Source organism: Erpetoichthys calabaricus, chromosome 16 (genome assembly GCF_900747795.2).
Source record: "Erpetoichthys calabaricus chromosome 16, fErpCal1.3, whole genome shotgun sequence".
Taxonomy (NCBI): domain Eukaryota; kingdom Metazoa; phylum Chordata; class Cladistia; order Polypteriformes; family Polypteridae; genus Erpetoichthys; species Erpetoichthys calabaricus.
This window is the reverse complement of record NC_041409.2, coordinates 50,292,972-50,315,058: the sequence shown is the minus strand read 5'-3', so window position 1 is coordinate 50,315,058 and position 22,087 is coordinate 50,292,972. Positions and strand designations below refer to the sequence as shown.

General features: G+C 37.4%; 1 protein-coding gene and 1 long non-coding RNA gene across 2 annotated transcripts in view; both read left to right on the top strand.

The window, feature by feature from the left end:
• Positions 1-1,332, top strand: LOC127526031 (uncharacterized). Its single transcript, XR_007933662.1, has 2 exons — positions 1-311; positions 903-1,332. It is a non-coding gene; the product is annotated as an uncharacterized LOC127526031 (long non-coding RNA).
• An 11,628-nt stretch (positions 1,333-12,960) lies between these two features.
• stard9 (StAR-related lipid transfer (START) domain containing 9) overlaps positions 12,961-22,087 on the top strand; it is a 248,461-nt gene continuing 239,334 nt past the window's right edge. Inside the window, exon 1 of the mRNA XM_051919739.1 lies at positions 12,961-13,242. Within this exon, the coding sequence (XP_051775699.1) occupies positions 13,196-13,242 (47 nt within the window). The 5' untranslated portion in view covers positions 12,961-13,195. The remainder of the gene's footprint in view (positions 13,243-22,087) is intronic.

Genomic DNA, 22,087 nt, shown 5'->3' with positions numbered 1-22,087 from the left:
TTTAAAATGATTTGAGAGGTTATGAGTGGATACACTTTTTGTGAAACCTTTTAACAAAATTAATTATTGTATCAATTACACAAAAATGTGAATAATTTAGTGTTCCACAAAAATTTATTCAAACTATTTGAATACTGGGAATATTTTTATGTTTTACAGGAAAAATGGTAAAATTAACAACTAAGAAAATGTGCATTTTCACAGTTTTCTAGAATTTTGCAATATGAATTAATTACTTGAAAACATGTACAAAGAGAATAAATGTTATCATGCTTCTCTTTTGCATTTGAATTATTAAAATACCAGTAACGGTGCACTGCACGTTATACACTTGACTTGAGCATTCCTAGTTCTCATACTCTTTCTCCATCTCTGTTTAGCATTCGTTTGCTCAGAGGTTGATGCATTTGCTGCTTCCCGAGCAGCTCTTCTTTACTCCACCCTAGCGGCCTGCTTCTTCTCTTCTTCTGCTGGCATCTTTTCACGTTAAAACTGATTAAGTTAGTGTTTGCATTGCAATTACTTAGTACATTTTCCTTAATTTTTCACTTAAGCTGGCACTTAAGTCTTCAATCTGCCTCAAGAATGATTTAAGATATGAAGAGGTAGAGGAAGTGACGGCGAAGGTGGTAGGGATGAGAACGGCGCCTGTACACATGCACCGCATGGCCGCTCTGCTGGCTGCTGCCGAGAGTCGATTCTACAATAATATAAAAATAAAAAGAGGAATAATATTGGAGGTCAATCATCATCCCAAAAGCGGATAGTAGAAGCCACGTAGTATATGTGTACCAAATTTCAAGTCAATAGGTCAAACAGTTTGCAAGCTACAGGTGATTTAAAATCCTGGACAGACAAATGAACAGCCATGGTAGCGTTATTATATATAAAGATTTTGGCAGCTATAAGTCTTTTTTGAGGAACTGGAAAGAAGTTTAGGAATCTGCATGCTGAGCCCTTTTGTTACTTGTGTTTATCTTTATTTATTAAGTATTTATTTATTTATATGTATTTTTATTTTTGAGAAATGAAAGTGTCAAAACAAGGGGTGGGGATTCAGGGGATTACACAGGTCAGGTGTTGTATTTGTAATTCAAAGACAGAAGACTGATTGATTGTCTTATTGCCAAAATTTTGGGGCCTTACTCTCAAGAACCTGATTGCAAGAGATGGGTCTGGAATCCACACTGAACAAAGAATTTCTTTTAAAACTGTGTGTTTAATTTCAAACAATGAAATGGAAGGGAAAAATAAACTTTTGTAATCATTTTTTTATCAAACTATTTAATAAAATGTGCTTTTGTAATAAAAAATCTGAAAAGAAATCAAGAAGTGTTTATTTTTGTCTGTTTTTTTGTGTTAGTTTGTATAATGCTAAAGCATGACGCAGACACCATTATTTAGCTGTTTTATTCTGGAGACCAATAAGTACATCTAAAACACTGCAAAGATGCACAAATGCAAAAATATCAACAAACACTGATGACTAATCTATAATAATAAAAGGCAAAGCCCTCACTGACTGACTCACTGACTCACTCATCACTAATTCTCCAACTTCCTGTGTAGGTGGAAGGCTGAAATTTGGCAGGCTCATTCCTTACAGCTTACTTACAAAAGTTAGGCAGGTTTCATTTCGAAATTCAAAGCGTAATGGTCATAACTGGAACATATTTTTTGTCCATACACTGTAATGGAGGAGGCGGAGTCACGTATCGCGTCATCACGCCTCCTACGTAATCACATGAACTAAAAACAAGGAAGAGATTTACAGCACGAGTCGCACGCGGGAACGAAGGTAAATGACGTTAATTTTTGACTGTCTTTTAATACTGTGTAAGCATACATATTAACACATGTGCAATTAAACGTGTGCATTTACGGGGTGATTTCTCAGGCTTAAAAGCTCACCTTTTATCAAATGCGGGAACAAAGGTAACTGACGTTGTTCACTGTCTTTTAATACTGTGTAACCATACATATTAACACATGTCCAATTAAACGTGTGCATTTACGGGGTGATTTCTCAGGCTTAAAAGCTCGCCTTTTACTAAAAAGGTAAATTCAAAACTATTTTCAATCAGTTTATTGAAACGCTCCCGTTAAGGATTGCAATAACATATTCGCGAGATAAAAGAACGAAGTGGGGGGAAATGGAGGAACAGCCGCAAACAGCGAAGAGCAAAAAATTAATTAAACAATTGAGAACGGAGCGAGTTAAGCATACAAGCATGTTCATAAGGGAAACAAAGCACGGTGTAAAACGTAACTTTAAATTAAGTTTATACAAACGCTCCCGCTGCGGATTGCAATAACATATTCGCGAGATAAAAGTTTAATGAGAAGACACGACGTATAAACGAACCACACGCCGTGGCGCAACGTTAGGGGCAACAGTTTCAACCATTCTATGATCTGCTTCTCGCAACTGAAAGACGGCACATGGCGGATGTTAGCCGACTTGCTGACCGCAACGTTAGGGGCTTCAACTATGGCGCTGACGCCACATCTCAGTGCCAACACTTTGCAGACTGTAGTTAAAAGACACGCCCTCCTCACTGGACAGTTAAAAACACCAATCAAACTAACGATGACATCAAGTATTACCCAATCAAAAGTAGGAAAGGAGGCATCTTCATAAAATGCGTGTGGGATGATTTGCATGAGACGCTGCTTTAAAAAAAAAAATGATAAAAAAAATACGGGATAAATCCCGTCCAGTATTGATTCAAAACGGGACGCGCAATTTCATTCTCAAACGCGCCACGATTCCGTATTTTAAAGGACGGGTGGCAACCCTACAGTGCCAGGTAACCACCCATACAATCAGATTGTGATTCAGACTAGGAATGCAATGAATGTAATTACCCCGATCTACATACAAGGCGAAAGTCTTGCAACATTCAAAGATGATGGTTTGGGATAAGTACACCATACAACATAAAAGAGCTTATGAAGCCTTGAACCGAAAAAAGCAAGATCTCAGAGATCGTAAAAAAAAAAAAATAGGAGGTAATGTCGTTTTACTCGCTGTACATTTTAGTCAAACATTACCAGTTATTCCACGAGGGAGACCAGCAGATGAACTCAACGCGTGTTTAAAATCCATGCTTCTCCCACGCTCGGTTATATGTCGCGTGTTCTCCGGTAGGTGCACCAAAAAATGTATACATTTAAGCATGTAATTGGCAAACAAAAAATGAGGTATACCCGAAGGCACTGCAGTAGTACTTAATGTAACTTTACTTCTTAAATGTTAATGTTTTACTGTTTAATAATTTATACGCTTCTTATATGTTGTTCAAATTCTTTTATCAAAATACCACTGACAGCGCAATGCACGATAACATGGAGTGAATACACCATACGCATCCGCCCACGGCTGCCCTGCTGTGCGCAGATAGGAGTTGATTCTACAATAAAATAAAATAAAGATAAAAAGAGTAAAACAATCATCACCCATAAAGCGGATAGTAGACGTGACGTACTATATGTGTACCACATTTCAAGTGTATAGGTGAAACGGTTTGCGAGCTACAGGTCATTTAAAATCCTGGACAGACACACAAATTGCCACGGTAGCAAATTACAGAAGAAGATTTAACTGTTTAATAATTTATATTTATATGAAATGTGCTTCTTATATATTACTTCATATTCTCATATGATAATGATGTTAATGTTTATATTGATTTCTGTGTTATTAAAATTGCATGTATGTGTATATATGTATATATATATATATATATATATATATATATATATATATATATATATATATATATATATATATATATATATGTATATACTACCAAAATACCCGCGCTTCGCAGCGGAGAAGTAGTGTGTTAAACAGGTTATGAAAAAAAAAGGAAACATTTTAAAAATAACGTAACATGATTGTCAATGAAAGCCCGTTTCAGTCACTAAGTCTTATGTGTGTGTTTATGTATGTGTGTATATATATATGTAGATGTGTATATGTAGATATGTATATATATGTATATGTATATAAATGTTTATGTGTGTGTGTATATTATATATATAATATATATATATATATATATATATATATATATATATATATATATATATATATATATATATATAAAAGACAGCAACAGTTATAACAATGACAACACAATTACATTGACAATCATGTTACGTTATTTTTAAAATGTTTCCTTTTTTTTTCATAACCTCTTTAACACACTACTTCTCCGCTGCGAAGCGCGGGTATTTTGCTAGTCAAATATAAAATTAGCAGTAAAGAAATATACACCACAAGGTTTGGGGCCTCATGTATAATGCCATGCATAGAATTCACAATATAACATGGCATATGAACAAAAACAGAAATGTGTGTATGCACAAAAAAATTCAGATGCATAAAACTGTTTGTAAGCGAAGTTCCACGCATTTCTTTTTTATAAATCCAAATCAACATGAATTTAATGCACATGGACGCGCCTACAGCCCCACCTTGACTCCTTCTAGGATTTTGCATATTTGAATATGCAAATCAATATAATACCCCAAATCAATATAATATGCCCCTACCATTCAGTGTTTTGTTAAAAGACAATGCTAAAAGCACAAGAAGAATTCCAAAAAAGAAGTGGGCAGATGTAAAAGTCGATATGAAAAGCCAAGTGTCTGAGTGTCATACAGAAGCGTATTAGGCCCACAGAAAAGAAAAAAAAATAGAGACACAGAGAAGAAAAAAAAGGTTTATGTCAAGATTAAAGTCAACATGTCGACTTTAATCTCGAAATTTCCACTTTAATCTTGTATTTTATTATGTCATTAAAATAGAACATTGTAAACTTCATCTTAAAATCGATGTTTAATTTACTAAAGAAGCACGTTAAATGCTTCGTATTCTAAGCGTTCCTCGACGCAGTCGTTAATTGCTACATGCTTCTTAAATGGGCTTTCTCTTAAGCTGACAGGAGCACACAGGGAGTGATCGCCACACAGAATACATTACATTCATGATATTACAGCTCTCTGAACATTTTAGAATACTAAGATGTACACTTGATATCACTTTCATGATGAAATGCATTAAAACATGTATTAAATATGTGGGGGTATGGTGAGTAGCAGTAGTGATGAGCTGGTGCCCCATCCAGGGATTGTTCCTGCCACCAGCAAGATGCCTGCTGGGACATGTGCGACTCTGGATGGAATAATTTATTGCAGCAGTACCATGTCTGTCAAATGTACCAACCCCCAATTCCTTTTCTTCTGTTTTCTTTCTCCACATAACCAATCACCACACAGTAAGCGTCTGTAATTAATGAGAAACCAGCTGCAAGCTTAGAACGCAGATTCTTCAAACTTTAAAAAAAATCTTCGTTATACATGTTTAATTATTTCATCCATCCATCCATCCATTGAGGGTCACACCAGTCACAGCACAAGAGTGCAAGGCACAAACAATCCCAGGACAAGGTGCCACCTCATTGCTGTGCCACCACACCCTCACATGTTTCATTATTAACAGTATACATTATTTAAATTAACGACTTATCTGTAAAATGTAATATGCATACTTTAATGGATTTCATCATAACATTTATATCAAGTATACATCCTAGTATTCAAACAGCACATAGCTCCAAGAGGATAGCTCTTGGAAATCAATATTGACTTAAAAGCCAGTCATCATCATGTGTAAATACACACTCTCTTCTATTTAATTGAAATGAATTCCTTTATTGTTATTGTATGGTACAATGAAACTCAATATGTAACTACTCCATAAACTTATTTTCGTATAATATTATAGAATAATAATAATATGATAAAAAATGAAACATATACAATATGAAAGCATAAGTACAATTTACATATACATATAGTGCAGATAGTTCAAATGGTTCATAAAGTGGCTCATGTTGTGCAATATTATAGTTATAGGCCAAATTTACAGTGAGGTAATTGTAGTTATAAGTATAAACAGTTCTACTGGGAGCACTTGATGGACCGATTGAATGCGTTTATAGCTCTTGGGATGAAACTGCTTCTGAGCCTAGACGTCTGTGCAGGAAAACCTCTGAAGTGTTTGCCAGATGGGGGAAGTTCAAATAGACTGTGGCATGGGTGAGTGGAATCCATGCAGATGTTGTTGGCTTTCTGGAGGCAGCGTGTACTATAAATGTCCTCCAGGGCTGGACGCTGTACCTCTGCTGTAAGCTGCAATCCTCTGCGTTCTCAACACAGCCTGCGCAGCTGCAATGCCACACACAAATAAAATAAACAAGTTAAAATACTCTCTTTGGTGCACAGAGAGTAACAACACTAAAGCAGCTGTGCTATTTGGAATAGTTTGGCCACTCTATGCACTTTTATATTATTACAGAAAGATTACAATCAAGTGCCTTAAATTTGTAAATGATATGCAGTTAATTTCGGTGTATTTGATAAGCCCACATCATGGATGTGTTTCTAAAAAACAAAGACCACAGAAACAGTAGTACTGCTTTGATGCTGGGTGCTGCTAGTTTGCAAAACCGAGCAGAAAAGGTGTATGCATGGTGTGAGGCTGCCGTGAAAATATGCACGGCTTTATGCCAAGTTTAGTTGTTATACCTCTTGATGTGAGTGTGGATACAGGCATACTCAACATTTATACAAGGCCCTTGGTGACAATGGAAATGAAGATTTAGCATGACACAACTCAACAGACACCACAGATTCCACTGGAAAATACAGGATAACAAATGTCTTTGTCTGACTTTAAACCCTGTGAGTTTGTGGACATCCACACTAAAAGCAAACCAAACTGTTAAGAACTGTTATCACTGGTGGTGGCAAAAGAATTAAGAGAGAAAGTCCAACTCTCACCACTTTGTCCTTTACCAAGGAAGTATTTACTAAAAAAGACTGCAAGGAAAAGTTTTTTAAGCACTTAAAGGATAAAAGCATTTCCACAATGACAAACAATCATACCTTCAGTTTTAAATTAGTTCAATGTTTAGAAAGAAAATGTCAATGACAGATATATTTGTCAACTAGTTCTCAACTTATATCATTAATCTATGTTGCTGGAAATGCCTAAAATTACTTCCTTTTTTAACATTTTATTGAATTTATTAAAAGCAAGTAACATTCCATACAAGCAAGTCAACTTGACAAACCTAAGTTGAAATCAATCCCCACCCATGAGAAAGAGAGCTAAGCCAACAGCCAGAGAAAACCTTTAAGAGTAGGAAGAAAAAAAATCATTTTCCATAATTTAAATGCTTATTCTAAAATATTATTGATTAGATCCTGACAGCTTTTGAAAACGTTCTGCACAGATCCTCTAAGTGAGAATTTGATTTTTTTCCAATTTCAAATAGTATAAAACATCAGTTGCCCACTGACTTAAAAGAGGAGAATTAGGATTCCTCCAGTTGAGCAAGAGAAGTCTACGTGCCAATAGTATAGTGAAGGCAATCATAATTTGTTTGTCCTTCTCCACTTTAAGCCCATCTGGAAGTACACCAAACACACCTGTTAGTGGATTAGGAGGGATTGTGACACCAAGGCTGTCTGAAAGGCATTTAAAGGTTTTAGTCCAGAATGTTAATTTGGTGCACACCACCCAAAACATGTGGCCCAATGAGGCTGGAACTTGATTGCAACGTTCGCAGGTTGGATCTTGCCCTGGAAACATTTTGGATAATTTTGAACAAGACAGATATGCTCGATAAAAGAGTTTAAGTTGAATAATTATATGCTTTGTGCATATGGAGCTCGAGTGAATTCTGTGCATGGCTGCCTTCCACTCCTGTTCTGAAATGTTGAGTAAGAGATCCTTTTCCCACTGTATTCAGGGATCTTTAAAAGGGAGGGACTTTAAAATGTTTTTATATATTATAGAAATGCTGTCTGAGTCCTCAGGACTGATCAGTATCTCTTCCGGAATAGAAGAAGGTGGGAGGTGAGGAAAATCAGGCAGATTTTGTTTAGCAAAGTTTCTATTTTGGAGGTAGTGAAAGAATTGTGTTGCTAGAACTGCGATGATTAAAGAGCCAATTTAATATTGTGTGCTAGAGAGTTCACTGGAAAGAGCACAATTTTATTCAAATTAATTTTGAGTCCAGAAATGTTTTGAAATTCTGCCAATGCTGATAAATTACTGAAGGAATGAAAGCTTTGTTTAATGACAGTATAAATTAAATACAGTATAATAATAATAATAATTTGCATTTATAGGGTGCCTTTCACAAAACCCAGCAAACTGAACTCTTAGTATATATTTTTTATTTGTATTTATTTTCATATCAGAAGTAAACTTTCTTCACACAGTCTTAGCAAATGGTTAATTTTCTCAGGTCAAACAGCATGATCTGATTGCTGGCTAAACGCCATGAACAACAGGCATCCAACCGCTCTATGAGCACTCAAAAAAGCCTTCTTAAATAAAGTAGCCCCAGTGGCTAAAGCACCACAAGGTTACCATTACACTCACAATTTTAATCTCTGTGTGACCCTGAGTGAATCATTTAATACACCCGTACTCCAATTACAGTTATACAGAAATAAATGTACGTCTGTGATTTTTAAAAGCATGCTAAAGAGGTAAATTGGTCCTGAACTTTCAGAACAAGCTGTGATCACTAACACACTTAAACCAACCATTAAAAAAATGAACAACTATTGTTGATTTGCAAATAGTAAAAACAAATGTGCCACTCAAAAATTGTTTGAAGAAAGCATGTGGCTATTGCAACTAACAACTATGTACATTATTAGGGCTACGTGATAACTGACCAACCGGTAACTCTTTTGCAAACCTTTGATGTAAACATGGACTGTCAGGTGAACAATCAGAAATAATTGCTTTTGCAATTCAGTTTGCCAGGCTTAAATACAACTTGGTGGCTTATGCTGCTTACCATCATTTGAGAGGAATGAATGTGGTTTTGGTGCTTATCTCAAAGGACAAAAGAAGATAACCCCAACTAGGGGCCATTAATAGATGAATGATCCCTTACTCACCTTCAGAACATAAAAGGCACACACAAGCTGGGATGTGATGAGAGATGCTGCAATCACAGGTACTGTACATTCTATCTATAAGGACATTTGTATTAACCAATGTGATTTCTGATAAGAAGGAAACAAAAGATTGTCTGTTTAGCAGCAATGCAATAAAGAAAAGCTGTTAAGCTGACGTGGTGGCTCTGAGGCTAAGGATCTGTGCTGGTATCCAGAAGGTTGCCGGTTTGAATCCCCGCCACTGCCAAAAGAGATCCTACTCTGCTGGGCCCTTGAGCAAGACCCTTAACCTGTAATTGCTCCAGGGGTGCTGTACAATGGCTGACCCTGTGCTCTACCTCCAAGGGGTATGCGAAAACTAACAAATTCCTAATACAAGAAATTGTATAAGGTGAAATAAAGAACAAAAAAAAGTTCAGGCATCTTATGTAAGAATGTACTTTTTGGTGGAGTTGTTGGTCTACCACATACACAAGAGGGCTCCAAATCCTCACCTTACAGATCCTCTGCTGTCTAGATTCTAGATTTACTTGCTCTCTCTAGATCAGAGGTGGGCAAAGTCATTCCTGGAGGGCCACAGTGGCTGCAGGTTTTTGTTCCAACCCAATTGCTTAATAAGAAGCACTTATTGCTCTAGAAACATCTTCTGCTTCATTTTAGTTGTCTCCCTCATTAAGATTTTGAACCCTTATTGCTTATTTAAGTCTTAAACAGCTGCATTCTCAGTTTTTAGTTGCTCCTTATTAGCAATAAGATGCAAATGACAAAAGAAACCAGCAGTTATCCATTTTGCTTGTTACCCTTTACACCTGTATTTATCGTGCACTATTTGGTTTAATTAAATACTTGGAAGGAAAGAGAAGAGAAAAAAGAGAAGGATTGAGAATTACCCATCCGTTTTACACTTCAAAGTATTTGGATGCTATCCTTAGAATGGAAAAAAAATCTAGGATATGAGAATGACCTGACATAGCAGAGTTAAAGCACTAACAAGCCATGAAATGTAATTATTGGCAAGGATTGTTTTCTAATTAAGCAACTGGGTTGGAACAAAAACCCGCGGCTACTGCGGCCCTCCAGGAATGACTTTGCCCACCCCTGCTGTAGATAGTACTACTATCTCCTACCAAGTTTTCTACAATTCTGTAGGGAGTGGTTTTTATACACAAGAAAACTGAAGCCTAAAGAATCAGGCTCTTTTGCCAAAGGATGTCATTTTCATGGTACCTTTTCTAAAATACTCATTTAAAAATCCCCAACTCACAATTCCTGGATTATGCATCTGACTGGTTAAATATATATTTTCAAAAGTAGGGTATTAAAATAATAGTATTAACTTTACTGATGTAATGGTCTATGAACAGATTCACTATTACAAATATTCTACCATCTCATACTACTACTACAACATAGAGAGAGACAATGTGGACTGCACAACTCTCAGTAGTAAGTTGGATTTCTTTTGTAAACCAGTAAAGTCATGTTTTATGAAGAGCCCATTGCATTCCCATGTCTTCCAAATGAACTTTACCTTCCCAAGATTCAAACTGGTTTGCCAAACAAATCCCTAAATGTTCCAAGATTTATTCAACTGAATATTTATTTATTTTTTCATTGCTTTTTTCAGCACACGGTAAGACTTAAATGTGTCCTGTATCCATGCATTATTTTATCACTTATACAAACGATTATGTCTGAAAAAGGGAAAGTAAGAACCTGAGCTTTTAAACAGTTAGTGGAATTTCTGCCTGTGTAAGCAATAATTCCCTGAAAGTCAACCTCAGCTACTTTGATTGTTCATTTTTCCATTTAACAGTTCACCATCACATACATCTGAACCACTTTCTCTGCTCTTCTTAAACTCTTTTCTTCTGCCTCTCTTCCTCTTTTTATTTACTCATTTTCTTTCCTTGTGCTCCTACTGCATACTCCTTCTTGGCTTCTCTTTTTCTATGTTTCCTGCACTTTACAATTCACAACCCAGTGTCTCTCTCCACTTTTCTCTGTATCACTCCTTTAAGGTCTAAGGGATTTTAAATTACCTGTCCCACTAACACATTTTCTTCTCTGTTCGTACTCATCTTTGTTGCTTCTATTGCAGTAGCTCACTCATCCTATCTATGTAAGCTGCCTACTCTCCTCAACAGTTTCTAACCATCTCTGTCTCTTTCTGACTCCAAATTCCTCTCAGCTCAGAACCCTCTGTCCTGGTACTGGTCCTGTTTTGTCACAAATCGAGCCATCTTTACCTATAATATCCCCTTTTTCATTTGTGTGTTAGGTGTCAGGCTGTGATATCTTTTACTGACACTGATCTCAAATGGATTAAACCCAGATTGATTGCAAGTGTCTTTTATCATTAACTTGTTCAAAGACAGTAAACAGAGTGTACAGCAACCAAGCAGGGGAGTGGGTTCAACTTTGTAGTTACTCATTTTGAGTCTTATTCATAATAGTCCTTAACTCTTCAAATATCCTTAATTAGGTGAAGCAAAGCAGTAATGTGGCATTTACCCCAAAACAACCTTGATGGATAGCAGTGCTTCTCGTCCAAGGCCAGTCACCCATTGAGCCTTGTGGTCAAGGGGAAGGTCTATTTGCTTTACGCATTTAGCTGGTCAGTCTATCAGACAAAGTTTCCACATGCAATAACTGGGATAGTGCCCAGACCATTGATTTGTCCTGGCATTTATGTTTTTTCACACTTCTCTGCAGCATTTTTATGTCAATGGGGCTTAAAGAGTTGGGGCTGACACCATTCTTATGGTGGACGCAGGCTCCTCAACCAGTCCTGTCCAGGTCCTATCTTTCTTCTCAATTCTTCCATTAGTCAGTACTTTACCCATGACTACAGTTTCACAGGATGTATCTCATACTTTTACATCTTTGGCCTGTGCTGACCTCTTTACCAGTTCTCACCAAGCAGCTCAGGAAATCTTATGACAAAGTACTTGCTAATTAACCCTAAATCTTCCTGTGTTTTTCTTGTACATGCTTTTATTACTATTGTTTTATGTGTCTAATCAATACATGTATAAGGTATATAAAACACACAGCACATAATTATTCTTAGTCCATCCACACATTAGGCCCCTATATCTTACTAGTTGTTCTCCACTTTGGTCCCTCTGCACCTCTTCTTTAGAGATTCCATTATCCTACATCATGTGCATGAGTCTCGTTTCTTTACTTTTTCTAGGCTTATGTAACCTTTTTTCAGCCTTGGCCCTTTTCTCTGCTCTTCAGGACTACCTACTGTATATTGGCTTTTTTACTTTTCATGTCCACATGAAACACCATGTTTCTTTTGCCATGGCTCTTCAATCAAGTATAATGCTGTCCTGGTTTTTTTTGATGATATTTACCAAGATGTCTCTTCCATGTCCACTTAGGTCATCATTTTTGCTTCCCTCTGTCCCATATGTAGTATATCATACCTCCTTGGTATCTTATAACTTTAGTATTACTGCTTCTCATTACTTCTAAATGAACCTTCTCCTGTGCTCCTCTGACTCTTGCAGTTTCTCCACGGGGTTCACTTTATGTCCCCCCTTAAGATTTATTTGTTGTTGTCCATTATATTGTCCGTTATGTTGTCCATGATGTCACTTAGCCTGCTGCTACAGCTTCAATATACGCTCTTACCTATGCTATAAGGTCTCATTTCTCATCCATTCTATCACAAATCCCCCTCACCCCCACCGCAAAACTCATGTTTCCCTCTTACTACCTTGAAGCCCTCTCCTGTTCCCCTCCTCTGTTTTCACCTAGGCTGCTCCAGTCTCAGCCTTCTGTTTTCCTGCCATCTATCCATTTTCTCAGTCTTACAGAGGATAAGCGTCCATGCTAGGCGCGCTACATTTCTTTCTCATGCTCTATGTTACTTCATTTGGCTCTTATTTGTCTTATACTGCTATCTCTGCCTCTTCCTGCGCTCTCTCTGGACCAGCTGCTCTTTTCGGCTGTCTCTCCGTGCCACAGCTCTCCTGGCCCGGGAATTTATTCTCTTGGCCTCCTCTTGTCCCCTCCTCTTTTCCCCCCTCCCCCGGCTGGGAGGAAGTGTGCGTTGTGGAGTTGACACAACTCGGCTGTACTCGATCCTGGAAACGGCATCGGAGCGAGCAGCAAGCTGGCCAGAGCTAAAATGACATGAGCCAGTACTGCGCAGTCTGCAGGGGAACTGAAGAGACGGTTCCGGGCCATGGCCAACGTGAAGGTGGCTGTCCGAGTGCGTCCCCCGAGCTCGCGGTAAGTACACGAAGCCCGCGGACCTCGCGCGCACTTTCTGTCCCGTGTCATCACGTTGCACGACAGAGCTGACAACAGGCGGCAAAGGGACCATAGGCGAGCACCCCGTGTAGCCTGCGTAAAAGTACAGAGCCACTTGCAGCATGGTCTAGCTAATATAAGAGTCTGCGGCTGCTGGGATCCCGGAGCTACGGGCATTGGTTTTGCAGTAATCAGATGTGGACGAGCGCGAGCTGTCACAATCTTGTGGACCTCCAAACCTTATTGTCTGGCTTGCGACTTTAAAGCGGAGCGAAAGAGCCCGGCGATCACTCACCGGCGCACTGCAGAGCCCCATCATGACAACGACGGTACGCTAGGGCGACTGACAGCGCGCAGCGGCCACTTCCTCCGCCTGGATTCCGCGCCACTTGCCGGCCAGGCTTTCGTGTATTTCCTCCAACTCGTCCATTTCTCACTTCCTTAACGTCCTGACGACGCCTACTTTGAAGTTGCAGACTTGTTTTTTGATTTACACATGAGTTTCTTTGGTGACTTTGAGTTTCTTCAGTCCAAAGCGATTATGCTTGTAAAATGTTCTACTTGATTTTCGTCTACTTTGTTCTATTTTCATTTGTAAGCGATTGCCTTATGTATTGTTTTAATAACAGTGCATATCTGAAATGTATCGTCTTTGAGGAGGCGTTCTATGAACTTGTTTTTGACTTTGTGTCTTTCTTTAATACTAGCTCTAAATGCCTTCTTTTAATACTGGAAAATCCTTTCCTTTAAGGAACAGTTTTACTGTTTTTTTATCAGAATTTACATTTATTCAATTCCTTACATGCCTTGGACAATTCAAGGACGCAGATATTAAAGATTTCTGATTTAGTATTTTGTATATGCACCTGCATTTTCAATCACAGGGTCTTTGAAATAACTGAATTAGAGGCCCACTCAGTCAAGGGCCATACTCACACATGTAACACACTTGGCCAGTTTGGGAGTAACTTGAATATACATGTCTTTGGGAGGAAGTCTTCTCCAACTCGTGGAGAACATACAAATTAAGAAAAGAGCGGAAATGAAAATATTTGTTGTCTTTATTTTTGTTTTTTTTTTTCTTGTGCTCCAATGTACATTCTAGTTTTTACAAATTTTAGGTGAAACTTTCCTTTTGTCTACATGTCTGCAGCCTCTTTTTCGTAACAGTGAGTCTTCTGGGTCTCCTTGTGGACATAGCTGCTTTTTGTCAATTTGAGGCTGGTTCTTTTTTTTTTTTTTCAGAGTTTAGCCAGATTTTAAACAGCAATGTGCCACACTGTTTTAAGAGTTTTATTTAGAGTTTCTGACAAGCCTTGCCATGAAAAGCACTTTAAAAAATCAAGGTGGCAAATTATCCATCCATCCATCCATCCTCCAACCCACTATATCCTAACTACAGGGTCACGGGGATAGATAGATAGATAGATAGATAGATAGATAGATAGATAGATAGATAGATAGATAGATAGATAGATAGATAGAAGTGGGGACAATATGCACCCTTGAAGTACTCCTTTGTTTATTTTTACATCAGGTGTTTTTCACTGTCCATTCTGTTTGCTGCCAATGTCAGCTCAAATATGTGTTCTGTCTAAACCTGCTTGGTGCAAGATATTTAAAAGACAATCATTCTTTACCCTGTCAAATACACTTTTGAAATCTATAAAGCAGGGGTCTCCAACTCCAGTCCTGGAGAGCTACTGTGGCTGCAAGTTTTCCTTCTAACTCTTTTCTTAATTAGTGACCAGTTTTTACTGCTAATTAACTATTTCCCTTTATTTTAAATGACTTCTATCTATCTATCTATCTATCTATCTATCTATCTATCTATCTATCTATCTATCTATCTATCTATCTATCTATCTATCCCCGTGACCCTGTAGTTAGGATATAGTGGGTTGGAGGATGGATGGATAATTTTCTGCTGGAGCCAATCCCAGGCAGGAAACAAACCCCAGGCAGGGTGCCAGCCCACCACAGGGCACACACACACAAAGGACAATTTAGGATCGCCAATGCACCTAACCTGCATGTCTTTGGACTGTGGGAGGAAGCCCACGCAGATATGGGGAGAACATGCAAATTCCATGCAGGGAGGACCTGGGAAGCAAACCCAGGTCTCCTAACTGCAAGGCAGCAGCGCTACCACAGCGCCACCGTGCCACCTGCAAATTATCCAGTCTAGTTCATAGTGTAAATTCCTAGGCATTTCATCTCTTGTCTGCCTTCAGTGACTTAACTAGTATATTTAAGCAGGACCCAGGTGAATATCCTAAAGAGCTAACAAACATATATTATATAAAATTGTACAATATGTAGTCTATCATCCAAAATTTATGTAGTATTACGCTTTTACCTGTGTTTTTTTTAAATCAACTAGACAACCGACCTAATTTAACTATGAATTACTTGGTTCATTTTAATTTGCTTCCTTTATTTAGTTCCTAAAATGCTTACATTACCCTTCTGTTAGATGCTTATCTGCATGGGTTTCTTCGACTCCTGTGGTTTACTGTCACATTCAGAAAATATGCCCTGTGGTAAACTGATGTCCCCTTCAGGGATACTGCCTTCTTTGAACCTGGTGTTAAGAATAAACTGTTGCTCTGTGTCCAGTAAGGGAAACAGCTAATTGAAAAAGTGAATGAATAGAGGGCTGACACACAGAAATGACTTGCAAATCAAAGAGGTGAAAATGTTATTCTTATTATCACTGACTTCGCTGATTTTGACTACTCCACATTTATAGTCTTACTCGATATGTCAAATGAGCACAATTTATTTGTAGGCATTCGATTCTTGTGTGTAAATATACACTTGTGGTGTCACATTTGTCAGTCCGCAAATTTTATCATTATGAAGCTTTTGCACCTGTTCTGGCTTGTGCAAAATGCTTTTACAAATGGTCTTTGTGTATAAGATTTGTCTATCCCAGGCTAATCACAGAGAGAGACTGGTATAAACGTGTAGGAACATTGGTGGTGGGAGAATGGATCATCACATTGACCAAACACATTTTTAAAGGTTAAGGGAATGTCTGTAGTTGAGTCCTTTTTACTGAAATACTTTGTGGTAGTGATGAGATAAACGCCCTCCATTAACCAGAGTGGTCTGTAAGTGGCACCAGCAATACAGAGAGCATCTGCTTCTGATATGCTCGACCAATTTGTAAGTTTTTGTGTGCTGAGTCTGCTGGAGCAGCATAGTTATAGTGTGTCTTGAGAGTGTTGGCTTTTCTATTTTTAATAGTTCTTTTCAGTATGGGGGGGTTTGGTGGGGGGAGCTGGGTCGGGGGGGGTATGGTCGTAACGTTTTATTTATTATGAATATGTTCTTCTTAAGTTTGCATATGCTGGGTTTATGTCCAAATATACCCCCCTTACCTAATTTTGCTATATATTGCCTTTGATTCTTGTAAGTCTAAGCATTATCCTCTGATGAAGGCTCCTGGTAGGGGCTGAAAGCTCAGGAATAAAAACTACTTTATGATACGTGATTCATTTTTTCTCTCTTTGTGGATCTCCAGCTGATTTTATATATATATATATATATATATGAAAAGTTGACTGACACAAAAATCCTATTTCATGTTTAGTTAAAAAGCTGAATGATGGCAGGATGGTACATCTAGGGCACTATGTATCCACTAAGAAGGGGCATTTTAATATACTGTATTAATATTTAGGGGTAAACCCCCCACAATAGAAAAATGACGTATCCAAAAATCTCAAAAGGTTTTGACTGATTTAACTGAAATTTGGTGACATAACAGAAAAAAGAGAATTAGCCGACACGTTTTATTTGTCAGTAGTTAATAATATTATGTTAACTTACATGCTCTGTGCTTTTTCCAAATGAAAGACAGAACAGAAGCAGTTGATGGGCCATGCAAATAACAATTCTAATCAATAGGCTGGACAGATGACTGAAGAAGGGGTGGTGTCCTGGACAGAAAAAAAGACACGTAATTACTTTGTTAAATGGAAAGAGAATGTTTGGTGGAGGTCAAGGAAGATGCAAAGATTAACTGTTGTTAGCAAGCAGTGTTTTTGCCGCTGAATACCAGCACTCTTAGATGCGTACTGGCTCTAATTTTGGTTATCCATTCTACTCCGTCGACCTCTGGCCCCCAATCACGGTGCTAAAAATGACAGGGGATTGATTTTCTAAGGTCTTTGATTGTGATGTTGCAAACATCAAGGGAGAACCACCCCACTTTACATTGTGTTACTATGGAAGATTATTCCCACCACTCCAAAAAAATTATTGTATTACTTCTGAGAAGTTTAAATTTTTTTTTGCAAAACAGTTCCCTGTTGCTGTCAGAGTAGAGTACTTGATATGTCCACGCTAGTCACGAGGAATGCACAGCAGAAATGATGTCACACTTGGAGACACACCTTCTCACATGTGCTGTGTTTATGCTGTGGATGGCAATGCAGATGTAGCACTGTATATCCTTAATGATCAATTTCAAGAAGAGGCTGGTTACATGGGTGCCAGAATGATGAACGAAAGGCTAAATATGATGCAATAGGTCATCAAAGCGCAATGAAGATATGCACAAATATCAGAAGTATATCTCTTCCTCATGTAGGTCACCCACTCAAGAGAATGATAAACGTATCATCCTTTCTACACTTTTGGTTAATGGGTCTGACATACCACCTTCTCATTTTTTCCTCATTTAAAGTTAATAATAACAGTTAAAACTCTTCATCCATAGAAGAGTCTGTGTTCCTCTACTGTGAAATGTTTAGATATTTGACACTGACAAAACTGTTATCTACTGACTAGGATAATATAAACATGCTGATTGAACAGACTGCCACAAGATGCTGACAGTGGTAAGTGTAAACTAGTCTTTAGGGACACAGGGAGCCATTGATCATTGCTGGTTAATGAATGGCTTTAGCATTTAATAAGAAATGCTGAGCAGTGAATTGTGTAGTTTTTCATACAAAGTAAAGCACTTTATGTAACACATTACATTTTATAATAAGTAATGATGAATCATATTTAGTTACTTGAGTAATGTAACTAAGGTACTCTTTTATATATACATTTATATCTTAATATCTTATATCATAAAGTGGGACTACATGCAACTGACGAAAGACACAAAAAAAATACTGTACTTGAGTGAACGACATAAATAAAAATCTTAAACATCCAATAATAATGATAATGATAAATACTCAAATTTCACATTATTCTCACTGATTAACTGTTTAAAGAAAAAAAATACATGTTTGTGTAAAATTGTGTTTTGCAATAACAATCAACAAAACCAGGTCACTAGGAAAAGAAGGAATTGATTCTTATGCAGGAATGTTTTACTCATGGACAATTGTGGATAGCATATTCAAGAGGAAGCAGCTCTAGTGACTTGTTAATATTGTTGTTATTTGGCTGATGCTTTTATACAATGTGACTTACAACATTTGAGATACAACTGGCCATACTTATTTTGTTTTTCTTCCTGGTATACAAGGAGGTGATCATAGTCACACAGTGTCAGTAGCAGGATTTGAACCCACAGTCTCAGGGTTTGAAGTCCTGTGTCCAAAGCCTGAACCACCACATCACACTGCCTGTCAATAGGTTAAAAACAGGTACAAATATTATGTACAGAAAAGCTGATGCATCTGATTAACCAACGTCAGTATAACCGATGCCCACTGTTTTACACTTTTTTTATGGATAACACAGGCAGTTTGGAGTAAGAAGAGACATAGCCTACAATCCATCACAGCAGCATTAAGAACAAGAAACTGACCAGCCCTAGTCAGCATGCAATTTCATAACAGATCCCAGGCACATGTTTACCCAGGGGAGTGGTTTAAAGTTGTCAGTCAAACTAAACTACATGTCTTTATGGTGTAGGCGGAAATCTCCCATAATACAGAAAGGTGCACGTATGAATCAACCGTCTCCAAACATTGAATGTTTAATTATAAATTAGTCAAAGTTTCACTTGTGTAGGTACTCATTTTAAAACATTTGACTAAATAATCAATATGCCCATTTTTGAATTAATACATTTTATCCATATCATAGTCTTGGGGGCACATGCCTTTCTCTAGTATATTGGTAAATAGCAGGAACCACACTTGAACACCACCCACATACACTCAAAAAGTCAGTCAAATAAGGAGAAAGACCTACCATTGCAAAACATGTGGAATCACACAGACATTCAGGCTAGGACTGAAACGGCCGCGATAACCACTTTGACAAATGTATTACATTTCTGTTACAGTATAAAATTCCACTTATGGATGTCTACAAAATAATGGACAGTATTGAATGTAGTATTCTATGAAAGACAGTTTCAAATAACAACATTTATTTTATTTAAATAGATTTTTTTTAGAAAAATGTTTATAGTAGTAGTAGCAGACTCAGGGTGTTCTCACAACGTTTAACAGGTAAAATACAATTACATGTGTTACAGATTACTAACTGCATACTGTATACACCCAAATATACAAGGTAATTTAAAAACACCGTAACACAAAGCAATTGCAAACTGATTAATATAAACGAATCCTAACAATATACACTACCAGTCGAAATTGATACCTTTTTTTATCAAGATAGCATTAAACTGAATTACAAATACCTACCAAAGTATTATTTAAAATTTAAAAGTAAGTGCCAAGACATTGCTAGTGCTTCTAATGGCTATTACTGTTTGAAATGACCAGTTTTTTAAATTTATTATTCACATACAACTGTGAAGTCCTATTCCTTCAGTGTACTAATGGTGAACTCCTGTAGCTTCTCCTTAATTAGTTGTGTTTAAATGGTAATTAGTTATTACAGAAACTTTGTAACTGTGTTAGTACTGTTGAAACCTGTCACTCTGTTTACTTGGGGTGCAAGATCCTGGCATTCCCATGGTTAAGTTCTGGGTTCAAAAATGCCCAAAATGAAGGAGTTTTTTTTTTTTTTTTAGAATGAAGACTGTTTCACGTGACAGATTGCAAAGAGAATGAAGATTTCATTCAAAGGTGTCTATTGGTGTCTTGAGAGAAGAGGGCAAACTGGATCTTACCAGGATAGAAAAAGAAGGGGAAGGCCCAGATGGGCGACTGCATAAGAGGAGAAGGACATCAGAGTGTGTAGTGAGAAACAAACGCTTTCCAGGTCCTCAACTGGCACCATCCTTAGATACAATCTGTAACAATGAAAAATCGACTGTGGGATGCTGGCCTAAGGAGACAGAGTTTCAAAGAAGAAAAAGCCATATCTGAAACTGTCAATTAAAAAGAAAAGAATAAAATGTGCAAAAATAACAGACATTGGATGGAAGATGACTGGAAAATCGTATTATGGACAGCATCCTGAAATCATCTTTTTCTCTTTTAAAGATGACACTGGTATTTGCCGTGTATGGGAAGATACCAACTGAGGACCTGGAAGGTGTTTGTTTTTGACACTACACACTCGGATGTCATTCTCCTCTTACACAGTTGCCCATCTTGGTCTTCAACTACTTTCTTATCCTGGTCATATACACTTTGCCCTCTTTTCTCAATACACTAATAGACACCTTTGTAAGAAATTTTCAGTTTTTTGAAAATCTGTCACATGGAATAAACTTCATTCTGTTAAAAAAAAGACTAACATGTTTCTTGAGAAAGCTGTTTAATTTTGGCCATTTTTGAACTCAGAACTGACCTTTAGAAATGCCAGTACTTTGTCACACAAGTGAACAGTGTAACAAATTTTAGTGGTGCTAATGTATAGCATTTACAATGGCTAATTAAGGATAGAATAAGGAAGCTGACCATTAGGACACTTAAGAACTGGCTGCTGAAAAATGGAGCTTGGTAGTCCAATGTGAATAATAAATTAAAAATCAGCAGTGATCTTTCACTCAACATCTCAGAAACGGAGCAGAAGGCAGCACTGCACAAAATTCACTTGAGCTCCATATGCACAAAACATACAATTATTCAACTTAAAATTATATATCGAGCACATCTGTCTTGTTTAAAATTGTCCTAAACGTTTCCAGGGCAAGATCCAACCTGCAAATGTTGCAATCGACCTCCAGCTTCGGTAGGCCACATATTTTGGACCAAAATCTTTAAATGCCAATCAGACAGCCTTGGTGTCCCAATCCCTCCTAATCCACTAACAGCTGTGTTTGGTGGGCTCACAGATGGACTTAAAGTGGAGAAGGACAAACAAACTGGGATTGCCTTTACTACACTATTGGCACAGAGACTTATTTTGCTCAACTGGAAGAATCTTAACTCTCCTCTTTTAAGTCAGTGGGTAACTGATGTCTTATACTATCTGAAATTGTAAAAAAATCAAATTCTCACTTAGAGGATCTGTACAAAACTTGGGTAGGATCTAATCAATAGCATTTCAGAATAAGCAATTAAATTGAGGAAGTGGATTCTCTCCCCTTTTTTTTGTTCTATTTTTTATTCATTTATCTATTTACTTATTTTTACAAGTTTAAAGTTATATTCTGCTGGCCTAGCTCTCTCTCTCATGGGTGGGGTTTGATTTGTTTTGAATCTAGTTTTGTTAAACTTGACTTGCTTGTATGGATTGATATTTGATTTTAATAAAATCAATAAAATGCAACAAAAAAAATCATCATGATAATCATTAGCAGCACTAGTAACGTCTTGGCAGTCTTTTTAAAACAATTTAATGGTATCTACAGTAGATAAAAAGGTATCAATTTATATCACAAATATGAATGATTTGGGGGTGTTCAAACATTTGATAATATGGTAATGTACAGTATGTCCATTAATATTGTTGTTGCGATGTGGTCAATTGACAAAGGAGG